This window comes from Anabrus simplex, chromosome 3, assembly GCF_040414725.1.
Source record: "Anabrus simplex isolate iqAnaSimp1 chromosome 3, ASM4041472v1, whole genome shotgun sequence".
Lineage (NCBI taxonomy): Eukaryota > Metazoa > Arthropoda > Insecta > Orthoptera > Tettigoniidae > Anabrus > Anabrus simplex.
The window spans coordinates 371,759,092-371,777,550 of NC_090267.1; the positions used below are offsets into that span (position 1 = coordinate 371,759,092).

Here is an 18,459-nt window from a genome sequence, read left to right on the forward strand (position 1 = left end):
GGTTACTTTACTGAGCAACATTCAGCCTCCTCACATCAGACAGCAAAGCACATTTGTTAGACTGTGGACCAGGATAGTGAAGAACAGTTACCTCCCGAACTGGTGCGACCTTACATCAGTGGGGCTGGATAGACTCCTTTTGGTCCTAATGCTGTAATTTGTATGTATTGTACATTTTATTTTATTCTTACTGTCTTGTATGCATCATACGCTTAATAATAATAATAATAATAATAATAATAATAATAATAATAATAATAATAATAATAATAATGATTTTTTTATGGTTCATGGTGTGGGTTACTGTAGTCACGTCCTAGTTCGTGAACCATGGGCAACGGCTGAGTGGCCTACTAAGTGGTCCTGAGAGTCGGGATACCAGTTAATATGGAATGGGAGTGGGCATCTCGGACATATTCTGAGTCATGGCCCTCCTTTTGCTCAGGCGGCTAGGACTATACAGTTCACCGGTGGTCCATAACCGGTTAGAGGAGAGATCCTCACTTGGACTATGTGCAAGTAGGGTAGCATCCTGCTTCATGAAATTACCGAGCTCAAAACATTTTAAGTAGCCTCGGATCTATGGGAGTAATGGAGTCCCACTCCCATTTGACAGGTGAGGGACTCCTTGGAAACAACTTGGCGAACAAAATGGAATTCGATGGGGAGCTATCAATATTAATGGGGCTTATGGAAGAAGGAAAGTAGAACTGGCTGAGTCAGCAAAGAGGATGCATCTGGATGTGCTAGGAGTAAGTGATATTCGGGTAAGGGGAGATAACGAGGAAGAGATAGGAGATTATAAAGTGTACGTGACGGGTGTTAGAAAGGGAAGGGCAGAGTCTGGGGTAAGGCTCTTTATCAGGAATACCATTGCACGCTACATAGTTTCTGTTAGGCATGTAAATGAGCGAGTGATGTGGGTAGATTTGTCAGTTGTAGGAATTAGGACTAGAATTATGTCCGTGTATTCACCATGTGAGGGTGCAGATGAGGATGAAGTTGACAGGTATTATGAAGCATTGAGTGACATCGTGGTCAGGGTCAACAGCAAGGATAGAATAGTGCTAATGGGCGATTTCAATGCGAGAGTTGGGAATAGAACTGAAGGATACGAAAGAGTGATTGGTAAATCTGTGCTAGTATGGGTTTAGCTGTTACGAACACATTCTTCAAGCATAAGGCTATTCACCGCTACTCATGCGAGGCTAGGGGTACCAGATCTATAATAGACTATATCTTAACCGACTTTGAATTCAGGAAATCCATTAGGAATCTACGAGTTTTCCGGGGATTTTTCGATGACACAGACCACTATCTGATCTGTAGTGAACCAAGTATCTCTAGGCCTAGGGTAGAGAAAGTGAAATCTGTCTGCAAACGAATAAGGATAGAAAATCTCCAGTACGAGGAAATTAGACAGAAGTACATTGATATGATTAGTGACAAGTTTCGAACAGTATACAGTAAGCAGGTTCACGATATAGAAAGTGAATGGGTGGCATACAGGGATGCTGTAGTAGAAACAGCAAGGGAATGCCTAGGAACAACTGTGTGTAAAGATCGGAAAAGGCAAACATCTTGGTGGAATGATGAAGTGAGAGCAGCTTGTAAACAAAAAGAATGCTTATCAGAAATGGCTCCAAACAAGGGCTGAGGCAGACAGGAATTTGTACGTAGATGAAAGAAACAGAGCAAAACAAATAGTTGTTGAATCCAAAATGAATTCGTGGGAAGATTTTGGTAATAACCTGGAAAGGCTAGGTCAAGCAGCAGGGAAACCTTTCTGGACAGTAATAAAGAATTTTAGGAAAGGAGGGAAAAAGGAAATGAATAGTGTTTTGTGTAATTCAGGTGAATTCATAGTAGATCCCAGGGAATCACTGGAGAGGTGGAGGAAATATTTTGAACATCTTCTCAATGTAAAAGGAAATCATCCTGGTGGTGTTGCAAACAGCCAAGCTCATGGGGAGGTGGAAAATGATGTTGGTGAAATTACGCTTGAGGAAGTGGAAAGGATGGTAAATAAACTCCATTGTCATAAAGCAGCAGGAATAGATGAAATTAGACCTGAAATGGTGAAGTATATTGGGAAGGCAGGGATGAAATGGCTTCCTAGAGTAGCATGGAGTGTTGGTAAGGTACCTTCAGATTGGACAAAAGCAATAATTGCACCTATCTATAAGCAAGGGAACAGGAAGGATTGCAACAACTATCGAGGTACTGTATCTCATTGATTAGTATACCAGGCAAAGTATTCACTGGCATCTTGGAAGAGAGGGTGCGATCAGTCGTTGAGAGGAATTTGGATGAAAACCAGTGTGCTTTCAGACCACAGAGAGGCTGTCAGGATCAGATTTTCAGTATGCGCCAGGTAATTGAAAAATGCTATGCTTCGAGGGGAATAGGCAGTTGTGTTTATGTTTCGTAGATCTAGAGAAAGCATATGACAGGGTACCGAGGGAAAAGATGTTCGCTATACTAGGGGACTATGGAATTAAAGGTAGTTTACTAAAATCGAAGGTATTTATGTTGACAATTGGGCTTCAGTGAGAAATGATGGTAGAATGAGTTCTTGGTTCAGGGTACTTACAGCGGTTAGACAAGGCTGTAATCTTTCACCTTTTCTGTTCCTAGTTTACATGCATCATCTGCTGAAAGGTATAAAATGGCAGGGAGGGATTCAGTTAGGTGGAAATGTAGTAAGCAGTCTGGCCTGTGCTGACGACTTGGTCTTAATGGCAGATTGTGCCGAAAGCCTGCAGTCTAATATCTTGGAACTTGAAAATAGGTGCAATGAGTATGGTATGAAAATTAGCCTCTCGAATACTAAATTGATGTCAGTAGGTAAGAAATTCAACAGAATTGAATGTCAGATTGGTGATACAAAGCTAGAACAGGTCATTTCAAGTATTTAAGGATGGTAATATAGTAAGTGAGATGGAATCAAGGTGTCGTAAAGCTGATGCAGTGAGCTCGCAGTTGTGATCAACAGTATTCTGTAAAAAGGAAGTTAGCTCCCAGACGAAACTATCTTTACATCGGTCTATTTTCAGACCAACTTTGATTTACAGGAGCAAAAGCTGGGTGGACTCAGGATATCTTATTCATAAGTTAGAAGTAACAGACATGAAAGTTGCAAGAATGATTACTGGTACAAACAGGTGGGAACAATGGCAGGAAGGTACTTGGAATGAGGAGATAAAGGCTAATTTAGGAATGAACTCGATAGATGAAGCTGTACGCATAAACCGGCTTCGGTGGTGAGGTCATGTGAGGCGAATGGAGGAGGATAGGTTACCTAGAAGAAAAATGGATTCTGTTATGGAGGATAAGAGAAGTAGAGATAGACCAAGACGACGATGGTTAGACTCAATTTCTAACGATTTAATGATTAGAGGTATAGAACTAAGTGAAGCCACAACATTAGTTGCTAATCGAGGATTGTGGCGACATTTAGTAAATTCACAGAAGCTTGCAGACTGAACGCTGAAAGGCATAACAGTCTATAATGATAATGTATGTATGCATAATTTTTTTTCGAGGTACTGGAAAATCTTCAAATGACACTTGTGAAGTGTCCGTACTCCACAAGTGCGTGGGATTCTTACCCACTAAAAACCACACACCCTTTTCCCACGATGTGTATCATCATCCCGGAACCGCTCTTGCATTACTTCAGTGTGATGTCGTGCTTACTTTGTCTTTCAGACTTCTTCTTTCTTCATTTCTCCTTTACGAACGTTTGTACGCTTCCAGATCCTCCTTCTTCTGACGAAGGACATCCTCCACATACACTGCAATGCGATCCCAGGATTCCTGGTTTTGTAGCATTTCAGAAATAATATTATCTGCTGTCAATTCTCTTAGTCCAGTTTCCACACATCTTCTCTGTATCATCCAATGGCAGAACGCGAAGAAGGTGTGAAATACGTCATCGATGTCATCACAGTCGTCACTCGCTCTGCCCACTCTATGCAGGAATTTCCGAAAATATCCATGTTCTGTTAGAAGCTGCGTGAGGTAATAGTTTATTTCACCATGAACCCTTTCAACCCAGATATCCATTCATGGTATCAGTTGCTTGGTCCATTTACCCCGAGGGTCACTTTCCCATCTGAGTTGTCATCGCCTCATCCGTTGACTGAAGGCACGCTTCTTTGCACATTTCTTTCCCAGCTCTCCTTGGGTATGCTAGATTTCTTGTCGCTCCAATGCAAGTAGGTCGATTGGGGCTATTGCTACCACTGTGAGGATTGCAGGTTCGGAAACCATGCAGTATGCACATGCAATATATAAAGCTGCTCTCCATTGTACGGCTGCTATCCTCCGATACCAAGCAAATCTCAAGGATTCAGCCCAGATTTCTGAGCCATACAGGAGCACTGACTGAACCGTCGACATGAGAAGATGTCGTTTACTGGATTTCGGACCTTTAATATTTCCCATCAGTCTGCTAAGTGCAGTCATGTATTTTACTGCCTTATCTGTCGCTCTCTGAATATGATTTCCAGAATGTGAGCTTGAAGTCAAGTGTCACTCGTAAATATTTTGTGCTCGCAGATGTTTCAATCACTAACTCTCCAACGGTCATAGGCACAAGATTCTAGATCCTTTTCCTCATCAGAAGAACTATTTCCATTTTGTGTTCGGCTAGTGTTAGACTGTGACTCATCATCCATTCTTTTATGCACCACATCACCTGGTTCAGTTTGTTTTGAACCATTTCAACATTACGAGTCACTATCAAGGCAGCCACATCATCAGCATAGCCCACAAGCTTCGTGTCCTCTGGCATCTCCAAACATAATAAGCCATCATACATTATGTTCCAAAGATCTGGACCAAGGATCGATCCCTGCGCTGCACCAGCCGTCAGACGTTTTGTCTTTTGTCCATCTTCTGTATCATACAGCAGAGTGCGATCTTTGAAGTACTCTCTCATTATGTGCATAAGATATTGTGGTTGCTTGAAAGTTTCTTCAAGAGCTACCAACATGTCGCTCCACCTTGCTGGATTGAAAGCATTCTTCACATCCAGGGTCACAAGAAGTGTCAATTTACGGGAATGATGATTGTCCGTTTGTGCTCTTTCTGCTGTATTCACCACCTCCCACACTGCATCCAGCGTCGAGTGCTGAGAGGATTCTGGGCTGCAGAAATTTCTCCAGGCCTTTTCCAGGTGTGTCCAGCATACATAAAGGTCTATAACCACCAAGTTTTCCTTTGCTGATGAAAACCAGTCGGGCCATTTTCCATCGGGGACTAAAAACACCCACTTGCAGTCAGTGATTGTACGTATTCAGCAACAGTTATGGACCGAGTTCTGATATTATCTTTAGCACTTCTGCAGGTATACCATCTGGTCCTGGAGTCCTCTTGTTTCTAAGAGAGCTAATAGCTCTATTCAGCTCTTTTACTGTGAAGAGGGGTATATCATCCAGTTCTTTTTCATCGTCACAGTCAATCCTCTCTGGATGGTCTGGGAATAGTGTATCCACAATTTGTTTAATGGTTTGCGGATCCATACTCGGGGTTGGAAATGTCCCGAGTTTCTTCATTACAATCTTGTAACCTAGTCCCCATGGATCATCTTCTACTTCTTTAGCCAGTGCCCACCATTTATCGGCTTTACTCTTTCTAATTGAGTTCCTTTGCTGACTTGTACTCCGCTGTGACTGAGGTATTCTCTGGACTGCCTCTCATCCTCTGAGCCCTGCGTCAATGTCGCAGACAATTCCTTCTCAGTTCAGCAATCTCTTCGGTCCACCAGTACGCTGGGCACTTGCTATTTCGCGGTCTCCGTCCTGACATTGAGATATTGCATGCTTGGTGGATTAGCTGCATGGTGAGTTCAACACATGCACCAGCTGCTTCTTTCCCTCTACGACCAAAACATTTTTCTGTTATGTTCTTCTTTCCATTCCGTATTTCATCAATAAACTTTTCCTTGTTGATACCGGCTACATTCCACCGTGCTGGTTTGTGCAAGATGTTTCTTAGTTGAGGAGATTCCTGGAGCAGTCGAAAGATGATATATTGATGATCACTCCCCATATAGTTCTCGATCACTTGCCATTCAGTAATCTTAGGCACGATATCCTCCGATGAGAAGGTTACATCCGGTATTGTTCCCTGGCAACCTGGCCATCGAAATTTTGGCACATTTCGAATGTTGTTGACCACCAAACCCGTTCTGGCTGCCATCTCCATTGTACATCATCCTCTGGCATACCCCATTCTGACGCTTGAGCATTTATGTCACCAGCAATCACTAGTCTGTTTTCCATTCCGCGTAGTGCATCCTCAAGGCCGTCAAGTTTGATCTGAAAGTTGGAAACAGATTCATTTGGCGTAAAATAACAGCTTACAATAGTGATTCCCCCAGTCTGTACCCAAACAAAACCATCTTCGCATCTATGCTCTGTTACTGAAACTTTTCCCAGATCTGGTATCCAAATTGTAGCTGTTCCAAGGTTATCCACAAATCACCCTGGATGATCCCTCTCTTGATATGGTTTGCTAATAATAACGATGTCTGCTTCCATCTCATAAATCAGCTGTGTCATAAGATCGTTAGCTCTTTGACTCCTGTGCATGTTTGCTTGGAGGATTCGCATCATTTGCTGTGATTTTTGGACTTTTCCAGAACTTCATGAAATATTGTACATGTACCCGATCCAGGAACATGATTTTAGCTTCATTGACACCCTTGTCTGTACAAAGCATGCATCGCAGATTATTCTTTTTACAGTCTACTGCCTTGTGACCAGACTCTCCACACTTAAAACAGAGCTTACTTCTGTCGGGGCCTGTGCAGTTTCTTGCCAGGTGTCCATATGATAGGCATCGAAAGCAGCGAGGTAACATGGTTCTAGCTCGTACTCTGCAGTATAGCCATCCATCTTAATTCTTCCTGCTTCCTGTAGTTTCTGAGCATCCTCATCTTGAGTTTTGAAGATGGCAAGGTTCTGTCGCCAGCTGTTTGGTTTTGTGACCGATATTTTCAGTTCTCCATGGGGATTACCGGAATCTCATCTTACAGTTTCCTCCACATCTACAGCGGTAGTGACGCCATCCATGTCTCGAATTTTGACTGTAGTTCGGGGGATTAAAGCCTTTACATCGCCATCTCGTCCAAGGGCATCTCTCAAAGATTTACTGAATATCTCCCTGTTTTCAATCTTTGTTGTTTTATTAAATTCAAGAAGAATAGCCCCAGCTCTTGTTTTGCGGATAGATCGGATGCCTGCTCCACTGTCTTCCGGCTTCACCCTGTTCCTGATATCCTTCAAAACATCAGCGAAAGTTGTACCGTTCATTGGTTTGATGATTACGGCTTCCGAACGACTCCTAGATTTAGAATGAGGTCGTTTTCCACTTTCACTAAACCCTGTACTTTCAAGATCGTTACTAGCCTGTTTCGTCGGAATATCTTCGTGCTTCCTATCCTCCCTCTTCTTCTTTCTCTTCTTCTTGGATAGAAACATTTCCCATTTTCCCTGGTCTTCCTCCCAGTCACTTGTCACTGATGATGTCCTGGACAATTCCTTGTTCTCTGTGGTAGGTGATCTCTGCTTTAGTTCTTCTGTAGATTTCTTCCATGACATCCTGCATGTTGCTCCAGCCTCTAAAGCTTCTTCCACCTTCGTGAGGCCATTTTTATTTCCGTTTTTAGATTCTTAAGAGGAATAGCCATGATGTTCTTCAACAGTGATCTTGCAGTCTCAAGATGCACCTCTTCTTCATACTGATTCTCCATTATCTGCCGACTGATATCATCAATCAGATTTAGGTCAATACTCCTACCGTTTCGGCCATTGTGGATGCTTTCCCTTGATACTCCAGGCAGCTCCCCTGTATCACACTGAATCTCTGCTTCTGCCATCATGCCAATGAGGGAGTCTAGTTGGCCGTGTCTTGTACCAAGGGGATGATGTCGTGAGAGCGCTGGGAGCGCTTACACTAGAAAACAATCGTCTATCTCCCGCAGTACTACTTCTATGTAATTTTGATCTTTGGCAAGATGGCTGCTCACAACAAGATTATTTCACCGCAAACTTTTCTATATTTCACTCAATATTCTGTCGTTCCAATTGTAAATAAACATATACGGATGAAAATGCCGTAACGGGACTCAAATCACAGAAACCTGCCTGAAAAACGGCAAGGGAATTAGTTAATTCACATTTTGTGCCTGATAAAATATGGAAATATGAATGGTCTCAATCACACCTTCACGGCATTGTCAACATCAGGAATCCAACTACAAATTTGCCTGGGTTCAACCTTCCTTGCTCCACCTGGACCACACTCAACAGGACGCTGCGGAGTCAGAAGAAGTGCTTCTGCTCTGCATCAGTAGGGCTGAAAAGACTCTCCAGCTTGTGACTGTGGTGCTGAAGTGCAAACCATCGTGCACATTCTGAAGGACTGCCCTCCGCGAGCTTTTGCTGGTTCCACCGAGGACATTCATCGAGTGACCCCTGAGGCACTTCCTTGGTTGGAAGAGCTAGACATTCGTCTACAAGAGACTGAAAGACCTCCACATCAACTTTTTTTTTTTTTTTTTTTTTTTTTTTTTGTTTTTTGTTTTTGTGCCTGTTAAGAACTTGTACATAGTCATTTGTCAACTGTAGTATCATACGCTAAATAAATAAATAATAATAATAATACTCCAGTCAAATACTGGAATATTACCTTTCTAGATCCAGGAGCGCCTATCTTAGTTTATAGTCAGGTTATTACCTATCTGCTGTCACGGACCTCTTCAGGAGATAGGAAATTGACTTGCAGAAATTTTTAATCATAATTGAACTTGCTCCTTTATTAGTTGCTTTTTAATGCTTCCTCTCCATTGAAGTAAATTTGTGTTCTGTAAATTGTTTATGTCCTTTGTATGTTTGATATCCTGCTTTCTGATTGCCGCAGTATGAGTGATTAATAAATATATTTGACTCTGTTACAGGCACTTGCTATTGACAAGAAATCAGTGAAGGGCCTTTATAGGCGAGGTCAAGCCAAACGGGCCCTTAACGACTATGAGGCTGCTTTAAAGGACTTAAACACTGCGTTGGCAATTGAACCAAACAATAAATCTATCATTGCTGAAATCAGTTCTCTGAAAAAGAATATTAAAAATTACTTGGTAATAGAAAAGTTGGTATTTGAGAAGATGTTCAGGTAATGTAAAATTCTGGCAACTAGAAATGAATTTAAATTTCCCTATTCTGCCTTGTTAAAAAGAAGAAAATAGTCATCATCATCATCATCATCCTAAACCATCTCCAGTTTCCCGGGTGTGTTATATGAGCCTCCTCCATTTCATCCTGTCCTTGTACCATTCTTCCTCCACCAACTTGCCCCAATCATGACCTCTCAGCAGTACATCGCTCTTAACTAAATCTATCCATTTCCTTCATGGCCTTCCCACGGGTCGTCTTCCTTCTACCTTTCTGTCAAATTCCTTCCTTGCAGTTCTGTTTACTGGCATCCTCTTCATGTGACCAAACCACTTCAATCTTTATATCTGAATCTTATTGAGGAGAGAATCATCTATTCCTACTTCTAACATCTATAAATTCTACTTTCATAATCAATTATTGTATGGTCCAGTGATCTGCAGGACCATGTTATGTGAGCTACAGTTTGCAAAGTCAGAACTCATCGATTGCACCACTCTTTTTCTTCATAAATCATATAATCTGGATGTCCTTTTCAAAGATAAAATACTTTGCTTCTTTCTTTTTTTTTCATTTACCACTACTGTGGTGTTATAAGGCAGCCCTCGCAATGTTTATGTTAGCTAAATGGTGTATTACACTTCACTCTTGAGTTATAAGATGTGAATGTTTCTTTCATATTCTAAGGGCAAAGATAGCACTGAACTACCAGGTGAGTTGGGCGTGTGGATAGGGGCACGCAGCTGTGAGTTTGCATCCGGGAGATAGTGGGTTTGAACCCCACTTTTGACAGCCTTGAAGATGCTTTTCCGCGGTTTCCCTTTTTCAAACCAGGCAAATGCTGGGGCTGTACCTTAATTAGGGCTACGGCCGTTTCCTCCCTACTCCTAAGCCTTTCCTATCCAATCGTCGCCATAAGATCTATCTGTGTCAGTGGGATGTAAAACAAATTGTTGAGATAGAAACCACAGTGAGTGGTGTACACGCATGAAAATTAATGTTTACTGTTACAGAAAATTGCTCAACACCAATCAGAGCTGAATATACTTCTTAAATGTATTATGTATTATGACCTGTAGATAAGTGTTAAAAGAAATAAATGCTTACAGCAGTGTTCCTTTTGTATATTATTATAGAAATCAATAAGACTAAGGCAGATATATTAGCTTGACTAATTTTAACTACGAGTAGGCTGTGGGTAACGTGCAGAAAATTATTATTTACAAAGAGTTTTTCTTTTCAGAATTAGAACAGTAGTATTCATTTACCTTTCTAAAATCAGTGTTACATATTCTGAATGGCCAAATTTGCAATAATACATGTGAGATGCAGTTGTGTGTTGAGTCCTCTCCCTGAAGGTTCAGTGGATTCCTAACAGTTCCACCATCAACTGTCATTGATAGCCTAGTTGTTGCTGAAATGACATGCTAGGGAAATAAAGAGAGAGGTAGTTTTCCATCAAGCAAGTTGACTGTATGGTTGGGACCAGGTAGCTATTAATATGCATTCAGAAAATGGTGGATTCGAACCCCAAATTAGGCAGCCCTGAAGATAGTTTCCCTTAAAATGTAGACTTTCATGACTACTAAATGACATAATTATATTCATTTGGGGATGCTTGGTCATGTAATAATTATTATACACTGACTCCTTTCAAACCTGCAACCAGGATTGTCTTTAGAGCAGTGACAAAGATGTGAGTGGCAATTGTCGCTCTATAGTAACTAGACTCAAGATAGAAAGATGTTGGAGAGTTAACTATGGAGGGTAGTCTTGATCTACTCAATGCATAGCCGTTCCCTTTGTTAAAATTATTCAGGTGTTTAACAATTTCTCTCACTTCACGAATTATTCTAGGTATAAAACGTTTCTCTTTACAAATGACAGATGTTGCATCAAAAATGATTTGATGGTCTTTATGTATGGCATGCTCTGCCACAGCAGACTTATCTGGTTGGCAAAGATGTAAGTGCCTGCGATGTTCCTTAACCCTTGTTGCTACCTTCCTACATGTTTTGTGAACATAAACCAATCCACAGGAACAAGGCATCATATATATTCCAGCACAGTTTAAACCAGTAGGATCTTTAAGAGATCATTATGTATGGCGTGCCATGGCATAGGCAATTGCCTATGGTAAAAAAAAAAAGTAAACTCGTGTCCTCATCCCGAGGTAGTGCAGCTCTTTTCAGGCACACCCCCATTGGAGGTGAGCTGCATGTACCATTTCAACCACATACCAGCCCTCCTATCATTCTTAAATTTCTGGCAGTACCGGGAATCGAACCCGGGCCCCCGAGGACGGCAGCTAATAACATTAACCGTTACACTACGGAGGCGGACAATTGCCTATGGTGATATTAGGCTTATAGATGGTCTTGATATTGTGCCTTCTGAGAATGTTGCCAATCCTATCTGTGACAGATTGCACGTATGGCAAGGTCAGGCTCAAAGGACGAGAATCACATGACAATCAATATGTCTTTTGGCTTAGAATGTAGCACTTCATCAATCTTTTTCATTGAGTAGCAAATGCTCAAGAACATTCTGGTTAGGAAACGAAGTTCACCGTTTAACTTATCCTCCTCACAAACCTCCCTTGGTCGACTGATAAGTGTGTTAAGCACAGCATTCTTTTGGCAAGCATAGTAGTGAGAGGACGCATGAAGATATCTTTTAGTATAGGTGCATTTATGGGAAACTGAATGACCTAAAGTTCCATGTGATTTTTCCTAGAAACCAAAATAACTAAGAATGGCAAACACCCTCCACGCTCAGTCTCCATGATAAATTTAATGTTTGAATGTATGCTGTTCAAGTTACCCAAAAACATGGACTGTTTGTGTTCACCATGGGGCCACATAACAAATGTGTCATCAACATATCTTAACCAGATGTGCAAGATTGAAGACAGTGCTCTTCAAAATGTTGCTTGTAGAATGAGCAATGACGGATGTGCCAGAGGAAGAATTCAATTCCACACTTGAATTCTTCTACGGTACTTAGAGGTTTATCTGCCTACCACTAATTTGGATACTACTTCTATGTCTGTGATCGAGAAAGGATTAAATTTTGCTATTTCACCTCTGTACCGGGCGGTACACCTCCACGCCGCTAATTCAAACATTGCGCCAGTTGAAACTCCTCTATTGGAGGAAGCCTGAACTTTAACAACCACATTAATTCTAAGATTTCTCAGAAGATGTCCCTACTGTAAATTTTGAAGTGTTCTGAACTGTGTCTTTTTCGATTTATATTTGTTTGCTCTGTAGTAAGAAGTGTGAACATTCTCTTCTAGGTGGCACTACTGAAGAACTACAATTGTGCACCCTAGTGCGAAGTGAAAGAACTGGTTTTTTGAGAAATTTTGTGTTCATAAGTTTGTTCTTTGTTAAATTTCTTTCAGTCATTTTTTGGGTTGGCAATATTATCCTTTCCTTCCGCCTGTTTTGAATGTAACCAATCGGGAATTTCTGTAATTAATTTTCCACCAATAAGGTGTTTCTTCCCCGTCTGGTGTATGGGTTTTTGCTGTTATCCAATAAAATTTTGCGAGCGGGTTGTAATCATTCATAAAACGTCTCGAATTTTCCGCCAGGGTATATAAACTGCTGATTTTCTAGTCTCGGGGCACTTCATCGACATCTTGCTTAGTGAGTGATTATGTAGCAGGGGGCAGGAAGTGCCTCTTTCTTCGGACAGCAGTCCAGCTACAAGGTAATGGCCGTTTAATAACTTCATTTTTCGCTAGCTCAGCAGTTTAACTCTCGGGGCAGGTTCGAAACTTTTCTCATGTAACCCATCTTTAAAATGTAATTGACACTTGGTGAAATTCTGGCTCCTTAACTATAAATTGGGATAGAGAGTGCTTAACCCTCTCGAGCTCCCTTTCATATTGTTTTTGAGGTGACTACGTTTTCATAGCTTCATAATGTAATAAATTTTCCTAGCGTGTCACCTCCGTAGTATGGGATTAGCCCTTGCATAAACGGCCTAAGAGCCAAATAGGTTTTAAAAAGGTGTATTAGGAGTGCAAGCTACGCCTCCATTAAACTCAAAATTTTGGGCCACGTAATTGTCCTGTTTCTTTATTGAATGGGCCTCAGTAGTTTTTGGGTATTTTTACCCCTGTTCTTGTGTGCCTGTAGGGCAGCTTGAAGGTGGAGTTTGGTGTGGCCTTTGAATTGGCTTGAACGTTGAGAGCGGGTTGCTCTTTCTTAAATTGTATTTTCTGTGTCCCTCGAGCAGGCTTAACTGGGTAATTGGGAGCAAATGCTCCTTGGCATGATTGGGGTTTTCTGCCCCTTTGTTGGACCTTGTGTATAAGTAAACTTGGGCTCATTGCTCAGGGATTGTGAATCTGGGGCTCGAAGCCCAAAGTCCATTACTAAATTGTAATTGTACATTCTTAACTGGCGGATTTACAACTGAGTTCCTGTTATACTTGTTATTTCTTGATCTCGAAAAGAAAATATAACCTTTGTTAAATTTTAAATTAATTTTAATTTTGTTGTTGAGACCTATTCCACCCAGCACCTTCTTTCACCTCTGCTGTTCCACAGATACCTCGGAACAAGTGGTAGCAGAGCGTGGTTGAATGGGGCTCAATTTAGCCCCTTTTGAAGGTTAAACATTGTTTTTCATTCGAACTCTAACAATTTTCTCAGTCGCTGGAAATTTTTTTTTCTTCAAAATTTTTCTGTCATCATGTCCGGCCCTCGCGAGGTCCTTCATCCTTTCTATTTGCGTAAAGAGGAATTAATTTATGAACTATCTCTCAGAAACGTTCAATCTAGAGGCACGGTTGCAGTCGACTCCAATAAGCTAAAAGATTCCCTTGATTTGCCTATTACCATCCCGACTTTGGGAGAGAAAGAGATTGACGACGCTCTCTCCACGATCAATGATAATACTACTGAGCTAGCATCTGTAGTTAGTTTTTTTGAAGAAAACGATCCATCACCAAATCAACTCAAAAGAGTACAGGCTAGGTTGTACCACTTTTATAATAGGGTGTGTGATCTATGGTCTCTGAAGTTAAATGACCTTCAGGGTAAGGAAGCTAGTGCCCTTGCCGAAAACTTGTCCCAAATGTCTAGTAAAGTTAGTCAGTTGTTATCTGGACCTGCCATCCCTAAAGTCGACCAACCTGTGGTAGCAAATATTGTTAGTCGGGAGGATTCCTCTAAAGAGGAAGGAAGTAGTGCTGCGGCGGCTACCGAACAAACATCTGCCCCATTAGAAAGATGTCCGATCGTCGCAAGTCCATTCCACCCTTCGTGTTAAATAATGCTCCTTCCGAATCTGCTTCTCCGCCACTTAGGCCCCTTCCTACTACGTCTCCGGGTTTCAGCAGTTTGCCCCATCCTTTAGCAATGTTGCTCAGAGGTATTTCTAAGTTTTCTGTTAACTCTACCAGTGACGTAATTTCATTCTTAAGGTTTTTAGTTGAGTTTCAGGATCATGCCCTTGTTTTTTCTCTTTCTGCGTGTCAGATTTTGCAGATCATCTATCCCTATGCCATTGGGGTTCTCTCCGACAAGATAGTTAGGGCAATTGCCGAACAGTCATCCATAGAAGACTTCCATGCCCATCTGTTGGCAAATTTTAACCCCGCCCGAGCTAGGTCATCGCTCATTCAAAAGTACTACTACCGAGTACAACGGTTGGATGAAAATTTGGCAGACTTTATCCAAGACATCAAATTATATACTAGGGTATTTGCCCTTCATTTTCCTGAAGACCAGATTGTACAGGCCATTGTGGAAGGCATTTCCCCATCGTACAGGTCATACTTGTGCTTTGCGTCGCGTCCTCAAACTTTTGCCGAATTAGAAGCTATGGCTGTCTCAGTGGAAGGAGTTAGATACGCTGACATCTTACGTGTCGCGGAAGAACCCTCTCCAGCCTCTAGTAATTTTCGGCCTCCACCTCGCCGAAACGTCACCCCCCGCAAATGTTATGCTTGTGGGTCGGCAGATCATCTGCGTAACAAGTGTCCATTAATTAAATCTAGCGGGACAAGGAATGGAGCAGGTTCATCCCAAGGCTGCTTTAATTGCGGCGCGTTTTCTCATATTGCCAAGAACTGCCCTAATGCTAGCAGCACCCCCTCCTGCTCAACTTCTGGTGTAACTTCCACCAAGGACAATAATAATAAGTGACTAGTGGCTTCGGCTGAGTCGGCGAACCCATCTTCCCGAGGCTCAGCCCCAAGTAAACAAGTCGAAATTTCAGGGAAAACTCAGTCTTCACATTTATCTTTCAAAGGTCCCAAAGAATGTCTTAGGATTGCGGCGGATACTCCCGCACCTGTTCCTTTTCTCAAAATTGAATTGAATAACGAGCCCGTAACTGCTCTTTTAGATTCAGGCAGTGTTTGTTCAATTATTTCGGCTCAATGGTATTCGAAATTGAAAACTGTTTGTAAACTTCCTGACTATTGCTCATCTTCAGTTCAAAATGTTTCGGCTAATTCTTCTCCATTAGAAATTTTAGGTTTTTTATATGCCAAAATTCGGATTTCTAAATTCACTTGGAAAGTTAAATTGTTTGTGGCCAAGCACTTGTCTTGCCCCATTATATTGGGAGCCGATTTCATTTCCCATACTGGTCTAGTGCTTGATCTTCAAAGTAAGTCATGCACATTCAAATTTGCTTCTAATTGTAAAATCCCCTTATTGAAATGTAATTCTGTGTCGTGTTCATCTGTTTCGCCTACCCAGGATGAGATGTTGTTAGATCTTAGACATCTACCTGAGGAGCAGGCTGATAGTATTCGTAAGCTGTGTCAGTCGTTTCCAGAGGTGTTCTCGGATACTCTTGGTGTTACTGACCTTATTGAAAACAAAATTGAGGTCACGGATTCGATTCCTGTCCGTTTTCCTCCTTATAGGCTATCTCCACCTAAAATGAAGGCTCTGAAAGAAATCATCGATCAAATGTTAAAGGATGGTATTATTCGGCCCTCTAAGTCGGAGTATTATTCTCCTATTGTTTCTAGTCCCGAAACCCCAAGGTGGTTTCAGGCCTGTAATTGATTATAGGGCTCTCAATCGAAAGGTGGTGTTACAATCTGTGCCCCTTCCAGACCTTCACTCGTGTTTTTCATGGTTTCGTAAGGCTAAGTTCTTTACTATCCTAGATCTTAACCAGGCTTATAATCAGATACCGTTAGCAGAGGAATCTAAACACCTGACGGCCTTCACCACTGATTGGAATTTGTATGAGTACAGCCGCGTGCCTTTCGGGCTCCCCACGGGAGCAGCTGTACTTACGAGACTGCTAGATAGGGTCTTCTCCGACCTCAAATTTGAGTACCTGTAACACTATCTGGATGATGTCGTCGTATTTTCGGAGACCTTCGAAGAACATCTAGATCATCTGCAGGAAGTTCCCAATCACCTTCGTAAGGCTGGGTTAACTGTGAAGTTGTCCAAGGTCGCCTTCGCTAAACCTTCCATGTCATTCCTAGGGCATATTGTGTCGCCCGATGGTGTTACAGTCGATCACTCTAGAACACAGGCCATCCGTGATTTCAAGCCTCCCAAGGACATCAAAGGTATTGCCAGATTCATTGGTATGGTGAATTTCTTCAGGAAATTTATTCCAAATTTCGCCAATAGAGCGGCACCCTTGAACTTACTACGTAGGAAAGGCGTCAAATTTGAGTGGGGACCTTCTCAACAAGCCGCCTTTGAAGTTCTCAAATTAGCTCTGTGTAACGCCCCTGTTCTGGCCATGCCCGATTTCTCCAAGAAATTCATTGTCCAAACCGACGCGGCGGCGGTAGCTGCAGTCCTCCTTCAAGAGACTGAACTAGGCAGGCGACCCATCGCCTGTGCATCTAGCACTCTATCGGCTCAAGAAGCCAAATATTCCATCTATGAGCTCGAAGGTTTGGCAGTCTTATTTGCTTTAGAAAAGTTCCGTCTCTATCTGAAACACGTCAAGTTAGACTTGGAAACTGATAACCAAGCCTTAAGCTGGCTTAGGTAGGCTGCGTCGTACTGGTCGTATAGCCCGGTGGGCCATCCGAATTTCTGCTTTCCAATTTGATGTTAGGCATACAGAGGTTCTGAAAACGTGGTTGCTGACGGACTAAGCCGTATGTTTTCTAATGATGTAGAGACTCCTGATCAGGATGATAGTTCTTCACCTACCGTGTCCATACTATCTCAGGTTAATGCCGTTTTAACAGATGCTCCCATGCTCTTTAGGGATATTGAGAAATATCAACGTGAAGATCCGACGCTGGCTCCTATCATGGAAACCCTTTCTTCTGGGGAACATGTTGTCCCTTGTGTTCTGAGGAATGGTGTTTTATGTTGCCCGTCGATGCATGATAAAAAAATGAAAGTCGTAGTTCCAGCTGTTCTTGTGCCAATGATCTTCAAGTACTATCATGAGACCCCACTAGGGGGGCATTTAGGCATCTTCAAAACCCGAGAAAAGATTCGTGAAATGTTCATTTGGAAGAGTATGGACGGAGAAATCCGTGAATTGGTAAAATCTTGTAAATCATTTGGCTTAGTAAACCCACTATGTCAACTAAGCAAGGGCTTTTGTCTTCTCATCAAGCGTCGCGCCCCATGGAACGTCTCTACATCGATTACGTAGGACCCTTCCCCCAGTCAAAGGGGAATGCCAACAAGTTTATCCTTGTATGTGTAGATGGTTTTACAAGATTTTCTTGGTTATTTCCGACTAAGCTGGCTACCGCTCAGTCCACCATTACTTGTTTAAATTCGATCTTTGCTTCTTTCGGTCCGTGTCAATATATTGTATCTGATAATACTAAAGCTTTCACATCCAATCTCTTTCGTAAGTTCTGTTTTGATCTGTCCATATCTCATGTGACTACTTCGGCTTATTATCCTCAACCATCTCTAGCTGAACGGGTCAACCGTAATCTGAGATCGGCCCTTATTGCCTATCATCACGACGATCATTCTAGGTGGGACACATCCCTGCATTGGTTAGCTTTTGCTTTGAATTCGGCGGTTCATGAATCCCATAAATTCACTCCAGCTTCTTTGATGTTCAAGTTTGTACCAAACACGCCGCTCTCTAATCTTTGGTCTCTGAGTGACATACTACCTGAGACAATAGATCCTGATAATATTAAAGATCGTTGGAAGAAGGCTAAAGCCAGTCTTAAAGTGTCTCATGAAAAGGTTAGGGAAAGATATGATCGTGGACGGAGACCCACCAATTTGAAGGTAGGTGACCAGGTGATGGTCAAAAATTTTGTTCCCGCGGGCAAGCTTGCCCACAG

At 42.0% G+C, this 18,459-nt stretch overlaps 1 protein-coding gene across 3 annotated transcripts in view; it reads left to right on the plus strand.

The window, feature by feature from the left end:
• The window catches only part of Cyp40 (Cyclophilin 40), a 164,921-nt gene that overhangs the window by 104,282 nt on the left and 42,180 nt on the right, over positions 1 to 18,459 (plus strand). For 2 of the 3 annotated variants that reach the window (XM_067143310.2, XM_067143308.2), the window contains one exon: positions 8,969 to 9,183. In XM_067143310.2, coding sequence (XP_066999411.2) covers positions 8,969 to 9,183 — 215 coding nt within the window. Of the gene's footprint in view, positions 1 to 8,968; positions 10,241 to 18,459 lie in introns of those variants that run through there. The other variant, XM_067143309.2, reaches the window with a different exon arrangement.